This window comes from Lepidochelys kempii, chromosome 2, assembly GCF_965140265.1.
Source record: "Lepidochelys kempii isolate rLepKem1 chromosome 2, rLepKem1.hap2, whole genome shotgun sequence".
In the NCBI taxonomy this organism is placed as follows: Eukaryota; Metazoa; Chordata; order Testudines; family Cheloniidae; genus Lepidochelys; species Lepidochelys kempii.
Genome location: NC_133257.1, coordinates 76,017,527 through 76,030,261, shown reverse-complemented (window position 1 = coordinate 76,030,261; position 12,735 = coordinate 76,017,527). Strand labels below are relative to the sequence as shown.

Sequence of the window (12,735 nt, the reverse complement as noted above, 5' to 3'; positions counted from 1 at the left end):
AATACAAATAAAAATAAATAAGTGCATAAAAAAAGAGAGGCAGCCAAAGGCAAGTGATACAGATCTCCCTAATTCACAAAATTAAAACATCTGATAAAATGTACTAGCCATGAGGACTTTGCCTACAGTTAAGACATGTTGTAAACGTTTCCCAGCAATGCAAATGCCAGCTCAGCTGCAACAATATTGGAAACAGTTTTAGTGTTAGGAAACATGTGGATACCTATGTAAGTTAAACCAAGTAAATTAAAGTGAAATGCATTAGTTAAAGTGCATCAAACCCATGTGGATGCTCTCATTTCAGAAATAAAATGGCATTCATTTCGTTTAGCTTAATTCACTTACTTTACATTCAAATCTTTAGTTAATTTGGCATCACTTTCTTGAGTATCCCCAAGTGGAAAAGCTCTTGGTGTGGCCACTGGCTGCTACAGGTGTTATTAACACCATGTCATTTAACCCTGCTCAGAAAAAGCCTACTCAATATTATATTACAAAAATACTAGTAGTAACTGGTGCCCTGACTATAACAGAATACCCAAATTCAGTGGTACCAAATTGATGGAAGTGAACGCGTTTTATCAACTGGGGAAAAAGTATAGAAATGTTGCTCCTGTAGCAGACCTCGTAGGAAGGCCTTGGGAGAGTCAAACAACATTTGGATTCTGCTGAGCAGGACTCCTGTAAGGAATACTGGCCTGATCAGTGAAGTCAACTGAAAGAGTTAACTCTGCTCTGTGAGACACCATGAGGGAAAAACGTATGGAAAAAAACCTAATGTGTCTTATAAAAAAAATCAGTCAATTTCATGATTGATTGATCATCATCATCATCACCACCCCCCCCCCCATAACTGCATTGGTTGCTGGGGCACCATCATTGATGAGCAATCAACCAATTGTCTCCACCCCTGACGACTGTGTGTCAGTGCTTGAGTCTCTGAGAAGTACATTCCTATCCATCTCTTCTGTCCATCAATCCATCCAAGGAGCATCTTGGATAGGCCAGATGATTTTGTTACATGGCCATACCACTTCAGCTTGCGCTTCTTCATGGTCGTCAGGAGGTCTTCATATGACTCAGTGCATTGGGTGATGATGTTGAGAACCTGTTCATTAGTGACATGGTTGAAGTAGAAGATGCCCAGGACTTTACGGAAGTATCTCAACTCTGCTACCTGCATTTTCTGTTCAAGTTCTGCTGTAAGGGTCCATGTCTCGCACGCACACAGAAAAATGGAGATGACCAATGCATGTAGCAGTTTCAGTTTTGATTCCAGGGAGACATTCTTACTCCTCCAAATTGGCTTTAGCTTTGCCACTGCTGCTGTTGTTTATGCAGTTTTTACCAGAATTTCTGCCTTGGATCTTTCATCAGTGATGACTGCCCCCACATTCTTAAACTGTTTCACTGTCTCCAGCTCTTGTCCACTGACAGTGATATGTGAGCTGATACGGTCACGTTTGTTTTGTCATCAGCTTGGTTTTCTCTGCACTAATTTCCATGCCATATTTTGTGGAGGTTTCATCCAATCATTTCACAATGTTGGCAAGTTCATCTTCACTGCCTGCCAAGCCATCAATATAATCGCGAACCGAAGATTTGAGATTGTTCGCCCCCCAGTGCTGACTGTGCATATGTGATCTTCTATGGCATCAGTCATTATGATCTCCAAGTAGATGTTGAACAGTGTGGGCGAAAGAAGGCAGCCTTGTTGGATTCCAACAGTGGTGCAAAACCACTCTCCTATTGTGTCATTGACGAGAACTGCACTGCTGGCCTTGGCTTACAGTTGTTTAATGGTAAGAATAAGCTTACAACCAACACTGCACTTCTTCATGGCTGCCCAGAGAGCTTCATGCCACACTGTCAAAAGCCTCTTGAAGTCAATAAAGACATGGCAGATGTCCTGCTGGTGTTGTAAGTACTTCTCACACAGAACACAAAGGTTGAAAATCTGTTCTGTGATATTTCTTCCAGCATGAAAGCCAGCCTGTTCTTCAGCGATAATAGTCTCCGCTTGTAGCTTCAGTCTGTTTGTCAAGGTTCCTTCCCCATTCTGAACTCCAGGGTACAGATGTGGGGACCTGCATGAAAACCCCCTAAGCTTATTTTTACCAGCTTAGGTTAAAACTTCCCCAAGGTACAAACTATTTTACCTTTTGTCCTTGGACTTTATTGCTGCCACCACCAAGCGTCTAACAAATATATAACAGGGAAAGAGCCCGCTTGGAAACGTCTTTCCCCGTATTTGGCTTATTTTCTCAGCCATTTAAACAAAACAGAATCTAACGCATATCTAGCTAGATTACTTACTAAGTTCTAAGACTCCATTCCTTTCTGTTCCTGGCAAAGCATCACACAGACAGAGAGAGCCTTTGTTTCTCCCCCCTCCAGCTTTGAAAATATCTTGTCTCCTCATTGGTCATTTTGGTCAGGTGCCAACGAGGTTATCCTAGCTTCTTAACCCTTTACAGGTGAAAGGGTTTTTCCTCTGGCGAGCAGGGATTTTAAAGGTGTTTACCCTTCCCGTTATATTTATGACACTGTTCAATATGACTTTCAGTATCACTTTGCTGGGATGGCTAAATAAGCTTATGGTCTAGTAATTTTGACACAATTTCAGATTTCCTTTCTTTGGCAGAGTGATGATTAGTGACTGTGTCCAAGTGGAGGGCCACTCATCTAGTCTAGGACAAACACTAAAATGTCTTAATTATACCATTATATCATGGCATCAATAGAGGGCAGAATGAAGGTTCTTTGAGTGCCTAAACTGTGCATTTCTATACCTCAACATGTTTGCATTTCTTATGTGTACACTTATATCACACAGTAAGCTGGCCATTTAAGAGTGTGCAGTTATTCCTGAAAAGGGAGGACAAATGAAGAGTATAGCCCAGAATTCAAAGATTCCAAGGCCAGAAGGAATCATTGTGTTTATCTAGTGTGACCTCCAGCATAACACAGACCACAGAATTTCCCCAAAATTATTTCTTTTGAACTAGACTCTCTTTTTATTTATACCATGAAAGGGGTGGATTTTGGAGGCTCAGACAGTGGGTTAGGTCAACTGCAGTGAACTGACAGTGCTTGGAGCCAGGAGTGCTGGGAATCAGCAAATGACTGAAACAGAAGTGAAACTTAGGAAGATGTAGAGGAAGATGCAGGGTCTGATGCCAGGTTCAGAAAGACCTTGCTACACTTTAACTATGAAATTCCTGGGTTTGTAATGCTTGAGATAGTTACAAAATCCCTGTAACGTTTTTTACCCTGAAATTACAGATATGTACTCTCCTGCTTACCTTCACTTTAGCATAGTTTTTGCATTTGAATAAATAACAACATCTATAATGATGATAATGACAATACAAGTTAATACAAGGAAAGAATCTCATCAGCTGGCTTTGGTGATGTAACTCAAGGGAGTGGAGTTTCAGAATTTTCTCACATTAGAATCCCATGCTGATTTTTTAAAAACAATATTATATCACTGCATATATTAACAAAACTGAAAATGTGTTAATTATATTCCATGTTCCAAACATTTCATATTTCTAATCAAAGTGCAGATGAGTATGCTGAAATTAATATGTCCATATGGTAATACATGAATATGATTTAAAGTATCACTGTTGAATGAGAAAGTAACCCTTTTAGTAGCTATAATCCTGAATTATTGTATTGAAGAATTAAAAATCCACAGTTATCAGTCTCCCCATTCTTCCTTGACAAACCGGTGTTTCAGTTGTAGCACGAATTTCTCCCGAAAGTAGTTTCAGATCGCTCTGTGAATGTGAACTGTGAGCCTGATGACCTTCTACCCCAATACCTCCTCTTTCCTCAAAATATGTCTGTAAAAATACCATTATGTTTTGCTTGCCTGACATATTGCCCTTCAGAAGGACAAAGGCACTCGTTGGAAGTGGATAAGGCGTGAACACAGAGTCTCCTGTTTCCAAAGCCACTATCAGTCATTGTCTAACGACAATTAAAATTCAGACTGATTATCAATGATAGATTAGGATAGGTAAATTAGCAACATACCACCCTTTTTTTTTTTAAAGTTTAATAAGTTACTGCCACACAGTAGCAAAAGGCAAAATAAAAAGAGTTAAGCTTAATTGTATTAAAACTCATCCCAAATAAAGATGCAGGAATAATAATCAGTTTCAAATCAGAAAAACAACTTTAAAGAAAAAACTACAGAAAAACTTCTATTATAAAATTAACAGTTTTAGTTTAAGATTAGGCTTCATACATAAATTATTTTCTCTGAAAACAGTGCCTACTTTTAAACTTTTATTCTTATTCTTGGAAAGTTTTCTTTCCAAACTCTTGTTTTCTTTTTTAACTTTTAAACTGCTGTCACGGTTAAAAGGAAGTTACAACAAAGGTACTATAATACATAAAATGGTTCACCTTTAATTCACAAAATAAATGTAAATAGGGAACTTTGAGTATAATTAACAATAAAATATTGCAATACTTTTGATGACTATGGTGAGGTGTTATGTTTTTTTGTTTACAGCAGAGACAAAGAGGAATATTGACAGGCTTCTCAGTACACATCCTAAACCTATGACCACCTTCTAGATATTTGAGCACCGAAGACCAAAATCATCTAGCTCCTACTAAATAAGTTCTTTATCCAAGTATTTCTACATTTTACTTATTCCTAAAAACAATTTTTATTTTAGTCTAATTTTATGTTTTGCTCCTAGTTCACATTCCCTGCATCACCCTGAATAATTTCTTCCTCTTCCCAATGTTCATTCCTTTGATATATTTGTAGACCATTTTGAGTGCATTTTGTGCACTCTTATGCTATTTCCTAAATAAATGCTCAATAGTTCCATCGTATGTTCAATTTTTTTCTGCATAATTGTTTAAGTAAACCAAATTCCTAACAGTAAGTCAATAGTTTACTGCAGTGCTAGAAGAGCTAATGGGACTCCAGTCTAACTGTACTTGATTATTCTCTCCCTTATAATAGGCAGACTACAACTTAACGAAAACTGTTAGTTTTAATCACAATACCTTTTTGTACAGCTATAGGGAATTGCTGAAGCCTCCAAATGGACATGCAATCAATTTTCATTGCAAGCTTTTTCTTTCGCTGTTTTTCCCGCTTCAAAGCTTCTTCAGCCTCTTTACGTTCAGCTTCTAGTCGCTTAATCAACTCAATGACCTCTGATAACACCGCTTCTGTTTCCTGCTTTAAGGTTAAAGTCCTGCTGTTTTAAAATACATTTTTAAAAGTTACATATAAAACTATATATATATTTCTAAGTTTACACACACACACACACACACACACACACACACACCCCTTTAGCTAAGTTCTCAAAATAAAGTTGTCCTATTTACATATACCGGAGTATACACAATTACTTGCAACACAAAACTGGCATTTTCAATAGTATTTTCCCCTCACTTTATTTCAGATACAGAGTACAGTAAATGTATAGTAAAATAGCTGACAACATAACCTCATTTGCTTATGGGGATACTATCCAGATAAGAGTACAACTGCAAAATTCTTCCAGATCCCTTTAATGTACTTTTCCTTGTAGAGAAAGTACCTTATTAAAACATCTGTAACTCTGATAAAATTCAATGACATCTCAATATCATTATCTTACCATGAGCATTTAGACTTAGTCAAAATTCCACTCTGTGAAAAGCTGCTACAAAAAACGCTTCAAGCACTCAGGATAAATTATTTCCATAAAAGAATCTCTGAGGTCAAGGTCTGCTGTTCTGATTTATACACGTACATAAAATATTAAAATGTTTAAACTACAGTCTTTAGGGTTTCAGCTGGGCCTCCCATTATGCATCTACAATTTAAGGGTTGAAGGGATCACCAGATCATCTGGTTGACCTCCTATACAACACAGGCCACTCCACTAAGCACAACCCAGGCTTTTCCATACAGTGTCCAACTACCAGAATTAGACAAAAGTATTACAGCCCCCAGGAGACCAAACTATTGTGTGCAGCAGGTTTAAAAAAAATCAAAAAATTGCAAACACAGAAAGGTAGGCCACAGCTTAAAATCTGTGGTGAAATCCTTGCCTTAATTAAGTCAATGGGAGTTTTGCCACTGACTTCAGTGGAGCCAGGATTTCACCTCTGCCGCTTAATATTTATTGACAAGTTATGCAACTGGCTTCCTTTCAATAAATGGAAAGTCAATTTTTTTTTATTTTTAAATCAAAACTTTAAAAGGTATTTGCTGAATATTGTTTTTAATTGCATGAACTGTAAAAGAGCCTCAGCCTTTTTGTCAAGACAACTGTATGAATGCATTGTATTATTATTAGATTATAATTTGTGTCCACAGGTGCCAAGCAAAAAAGGCTTCTAGAATTTCCAGCAGCCACAGAGGCTATTTTTGGCTGGTTCAAACCCTAAATATCTAAAATAGAGTAGGGGTTTAATCACAGAAATGAAAGATGTCTCAGCATAAACAGAGCAATTTGTGAGACAATAATTTATCAGTACTTAATATGCTATTGTGTTTTAGTTCTCCACCTTGCAATTCAGGAAGATATTTACATTTTTAAAATGTGTATATGTTAGGTATATTGCAATCATTGTTACAACTTTAAAAATTATGTTACACAAGGGAAAACAAATTTACTAGTAAAATTCTGTCATTCAGAACGAACACATTGAAACATCTTTACCTTCATAATAAATCCCAATGTCTTTAACATCCAACTTAGAGGAGTTTGATAACCAGGTATCTTCACTATATTCAGTGCTGTCCATATCTGAAATCCTATATGTACAGTCAACTGTCAGTAACAATTTTGTCATTCAAAATTGTTTACTACATATTAAACAGACGCTGACAAATAAATATTGCCTTTTAGAACACAAATTAACATGTTCCATTTTTTAAAAAGGAAGGTGCTGCTCTTCTGGGAAAGAGCCTTAGGGAAAAACACAGATAAATAAACTGCCTGATTCAGATGAAAGGATAAAAAGTCTTGGATAAAAGGTCTTGTCCTCAGAAAACTGACTGTAAGCTCACCCATTAGGGCCTGCAACTCTTTTTGCTGAAGTCATGGCTATCAGGAATGTGGTTTTCTGAGACTGGGGGCAGTGGACAGGATGCAAGGGGCTCGAACAGAGGGCCCATCAGAGCTGCCAGAATCGTGTTTAGGTGCCACAAGGGAACCAGTTCTCGGGCCAGAGGATGTAAGCAGAGAATCCCCTTCAGATATCTCATCACCATGGCATTAGAAAAAACAAACAGACTTCCCTTGAATGGGTCGGGGTGGGGTAGAACACGGATATTGCTGCCAAATGCAGTCTCAGCAAACTGAGTGCAAGGTGTATTGTGGATGGCCCAAAGTTCCAACACGCTGACATGGAGTGAGGCTTCCTGTTTTGATCACAGGCCCTGCACCCTCAACAAGTCAAGATGCATCCCCCAACCCAGAAGGGAAGCATCGGTAACCACTAATTTGGTTGGAAAGGGCCAAGTGAAGGGGACTCCTTGTCACACATTGTGTGGGGACTCTCAGCAGTGCAAGTAATTTAGGTCTGCTGGAGGAAGGTAAACCAACCTGTCCAGAGAATGCAAGGCAGGGCGGTAAACTATCCTGAGCCTCATCTGAAGAAGGCGAGGATGCAACCTGGTGAACTGGATCACCTGTGTACAAGCAGACACATGGCCCAATAGACTCAGAGACAGACAGACTGTCGTGGAAGGCTGAGATTGCAGACTGAGGCAGAGCTGTTGAATTGCCTGGAAGCAGTTGGTCAGCAGGAACACCCTCAACCTTGTGGAATCTAAAAGGGCTCCAGTGAACTTCATTTCTGAATGGGAGCCAAAGTGGACTTTGCAATGTTTAAAATGAGTCCCAGACAGTCAAGAAAATGCAATATGGTGTCAACATGGGCAAGAACCTCCTCTCTGGAGCTGCCCTTCAGCAACCAGTCATTGAGGTATGGGAAGATGTGGACTTCCTTCCTCCTGAGATATGCCATGACCACAACCATGCATTTCGTAAAGAAGCAGGGGCCAGAAGAGAGGCCAAAACAAGAGAAGTGTGGCATTCTACCACCAGAAAATGCAGAAACTTCCTGTGGCTCAGTAGAATGGCCACATGAAAGTAAGCATCCTAAAGGTCCAGTGCAGCAAACCAATCATTCTGAGACAGTGTAGGGAGGATAGCCAACAGAACGACCATGTGGAATCTCATGCACTCAATGGATTTTTTGAGGCCTCAAAGTTCAAGAATTAGGTCTTTTCCAGCCCTTGGATTTTGGTATCGGAAAGTACCGGGAGTAAAAGTCATGGATGTAGTGTTCCAGTGGAACCTCCTCTGACACTCCGAACTTCAACAGCGCTGACCTGCTTGATGAGCAGTGTCTCGTGAAAGAGGACCCTGAAGAGGGACAGGGAAGGGAAGTGGAAAGGGGGGGAGGAGCATAGAATGGAACTGAATCGCATAGCCTGATCTGACAGTGTCTAGGACTCAGCTGTCTGAGGTAATCAAGTCCCAAGCATTGTAAAAGTGGGCCAGCCTATCCCCAAAGGGATAGGGAGATGAAGGGGTTGGAGTAATGATGAACCAGTGCTCCGAACAAAGGAGTCAAAATGGGCATTCAGCCTATGGGGGTCGGGCATGTGAACTGTCCAAAGCCTGAGCCCAAATGCTTCCTCTTGTGGGATCTATCCTTCTTCCCGCTGTTTCAGGGAGGGAAAGGTTCTACAAAGGAATGGTCCTGCTGTGCCCTATCGTGGCATCTTTGTGAGGAGAGTATGTTCACTCCCAAGGACCTCAAGGCAGCCCTGGAATCCTTGAAGGAGAGCCAACTGTCATCAGTCTTGTCTGAGAACAAGACTCGGCTGTCAAAGGGTAAGTCCTCAGTGGCTTACTGGATGGATGTCCAGAGCAATCCCAGAGTTGTGCAGCCAGGAAGTCCTCCTCATAGTCACTGCAAAGACCATGACCTGGGCTGAAGTGTCCACAATATCAAGGGCAGACTGCTGGGATGTTTTAGCCATCAAGCAGTCTTCCGCAACCAATACCCAGACCTCCTCATGCAAGGCCTCAGGTAACTGGTCCTCGAATTTAGACATGGCTGACCAATTGAAGAAATCATATTTGGATAGCAAAGCTTGCCGATTTTGCTCATTTGTGGGGTGATGGGTTTGGTCACAGAGAACCCCTTGGGACTGTCACCTGATATGCTGAAACTACATCTGAGCCAGTTTTGTTTGCCAGCTTGGGACACCAGAACCCTGTCTTGTTGAGCCAGACATACTAGCCTGCTGCAACACAGACCCAGGGTCTGAACCATGCCCCCAAAGCTACAGACTTAACTGAAAACAGCTCAGCAAGTACTCCTGTTTCCAACACCCAGACACCCAGCTCCCAATGGGATCCAACCCCCAAATAAATTTGTTTTCCTCTGTATAAAGCTTATACAGGGTAAACTCATAAATTGTCTACTCTCTATAACACTGACAGAGAGATATGCACAGCTGTTTTATTATGTATAAAAAGTAGGATTTAAGTGGTTCCAAGTAACCACAGACAGAACAAAGTAAGTTACCAAGCAAAATAAAACAAAACACGCAAGTCTAAGCCTAATACATTAACAAACTGAATACAGGTAAATCTCACCCTCCGAGATGTTTCAATAGGCTTCTTTCACAGACTAGACTTCTTCCTAGTCTGGGCCTAATCCTTTCCCCGGTACAGTCCTTGTTAGTTCCAGCTCAGGTGGTAACTAGGGGCTCTCTCATGACTGGCAGCCCCCTTTTATATCTTTGCCACAAGGTGGGAATCTTTTGTCTCTCTGGGTTCCCACCCCTCCTTCTAAATGGAAAAGCACCAGGTTTAAGATGGATTCCAGTACCAGGTGACATGGCCACATGTCCTGTGAGACCCCAAGCCTCCATTCTTCCTGGGCTGACTCACAGGGACACAGGAAGACTTGCAAGTAATCAGAGCCATTTACAGCCAATTGTCCTAGCCAATGGGAGTCATCAAGATTCCAAGCCACCATTAATGGCCCACACTTTGCATAATTACAATAGGACTTCAAAGTAATACTTCATATTTCCAGCTTCAGATACAAAAACGATACATTCATACAAATAGGATAAACACACTAAGTAGATTATAAGCTTTGTAATGATACCTTACAAGAGACCTTTTGCATAAAGCATATTTCTGTTACATTATATTCACACTCATAAGCATATTTCCATAAACATATAGAGTGTAACATCACAGTGGGGACGATTAAGTATAGATCTTCCTGCCCAGAAGATCCAACCTCTGGGAGTCTCTGCCCTTGGGGGTAGACTTGAACTTACCCTGATGAACCCTGTCATTTACTGCTGTTATGACCAGGGAATTCAGGGCCAGGTGAGAAGAGAACCCCTCAAATCCTTGCATGAGAACAAAGTAGTGCTTTTTAATGCACTCAGCCACCAGTATACCACAGCCGGTGTACTCCACAGGGCTCTCACTGGCTCAAGTAGCACATCACTGATCAGGAGGGTCACTATCTGAGGGATGGAGGGCTGTAAAATGTCCACCAGTCGATACATGTTCTCTTGAAGAAACTCCACCTGGATGCCTAGGAATGTGGCTACGCTGCATAAAAAGCCCTCCGGAATAGAGGGGGAGGAGAAACCAGGCAGCACAGCATCGTCCAGCAATGAAGAAGAAGGTCTCGCCTGAGCCAAACTGACTCTCACCCATGGGAAGACATCCCAAGAGGGAGGACTCCAGCAGCTCTGCAGGGAGCAAGTCCACCCATACCTGGGCTTGCAGTTGAGCTGAAACCACTGCCATTGACCTGGCGGGTGACTTCAGCATCGAATGGGATGAAGAGCAGGATCTCTGAGAATTTATCAGGGGATGAGGAGCGGGAAGATCATCAGACCCTTGGAACTCATCAGATGATGCAGAGCAGGAAGATGATGGTCCCAACTCAGAATCAAAAGTGTCCCAGGATCTCAGCAACATGGGTGGAGCAATGCCTGAGGGAGCTAGTAGGCAGTCTGATTCATCCGTCGCCCAGAACAAGGCAGGAATCGGTGTCCCCAGTGAAGGCAGAAGGCTCAATGCAGAGCATGCCATTTCTGCAGGCAGTGTCGGTCATGCGTAAACAGCGGTACCAGAGCACCGAAATACATCAACATCAAGGATGGCAAAAGCTGCCATGGAAGCATCTACAGTGTTTAATGCAGTGAGGCTGAAAAGGGTCCTGGTGCTGAGGTCTCCACCCCAGGAACCGATTATGGTATTGGCTCCATCTTCACCACAGGGAGGGGAGCATCTGGATGCAATGCTTTCAAACACAAGGGTTCAGCGGCTCACTCCATCAGAGGGGCTATAGGTGCCATAGCCCTGGGAAAGTCCTGGACCAAGTGTGACGTTGGGACCAGAAGGCAGAGTAGGTCTGCAGCTGCCTGGTACACCAGCAACATGGATGCAGTCAGTACCGGCATCTCCCTTATCAGTACTGGACTCAATGGATGCCCGGAGGCCTGAAGTGGAGTAGATGGTACAGGATTTCTGACTTTCCCGTTCAGTACCAGGGAAGGGTCAGTGGTACCAGTGCCATCCCATGTGCTGGAACCAGTCCCATGCCAATCTGCACTTTTCCTGGGGGAGGCAAAGGAGTTGTCCCACAACCTGGAGTGGTACCAACTGATCTTATGAAACCTCTTCCTCGGATCCTCTGTCTCTTCAGCAAGGCACCTACCCCAGAACAAAAGGTGGAAGTGCTCTCCGAGCCCAAGGGTGATCTTCAACCCAAGAAAGGCCTCAGTACCAGATCAGACCACATGGTCTGTTCAAGCAGGTGCCGCTTGTGGTGAAGGTCCTGCACCACCTGAGTCCTCTTTTTAAACAATTTACAGATCAATCAATGCTCCTTAAGGTGGGCCTTGCTAAAACAAAGCAAGCACCTTGTATGGGGGGTCGCTGTTGGAGATCACCCCTCCACACAATGGACAATGTTTAAACCCTGGTGAAAGCATCACTGGGGAACACTATCTACTGACTACTAACTAATACTAACCACCTAACTGTATACAAGAAACTAGACTAAGACTGAATGCAAGGTTGTAAGACTACAACCACACAGAGCTCCTACTCCAGCCACAGGCAGTGAGAAGGAACTGAGAGGAGTAAGGGCGCCGCCGCCTCATAAAGCAGGGGAGGGACCACACCTATGAGGTGATAGTGATGCCCTTTTACAAGTACTGCTAGGCATAAGTCTCCAGCTCCAGTGAGCTTGGCGCTCACATGCCTACGTGGAATACACATCGGCACCCACTTGAAGATGAACTTAGTACTATTTCCAATACAGCACTTCCAATTATGAAGTAGAGGAGGCTGGATAAATACAGATGTGAGCAGGATGCTTACTGGAGTGAACTTTGCTTATGTGAAGAAGTTAAATTCAACTGCTTTTGTACTAAGCCACAACAAACCAAACATGGTGAATACTTAAGTTTAAAAGCAAACAATATTTTCCAAAATAAAAGAACGTAACAGCAAAGCTATAGAGAATGTTGCTATTATACAAGAAAATAAATATGAAAAAGAAAATTAAGACCATGTATCATTCTAGTCTTGCAAGATTTTGAAAATGATATACTTCTATCTTGTATTTTCTAATAATATACGATACACTTCAGAGGTATAGGTAGGATGACTAACTGAGCAGGGTAAGGTTTAAGTA

General features: G+C 41.8%; 1 protein-coding gene across 1 annotated transcript in view; it reads right to left on the bottom strand.

Annotated features, from left to right (window-relative positions):
• CCDC178 (coiled-coil domain containing 178) overlaps positions 1-12,735 on the bottom strand; it is a 357,941-nt gene that overhangs the window by 305,387 nt on the left and 39,819 nt on the right. Inside the window, 1 exon segment of the mRNA XM_073331282.1 lies at positions 5,041-5,237. Coding sequence (XP_073187383.1) covers positions 5,041-5,237 — 197 coding nt within the window.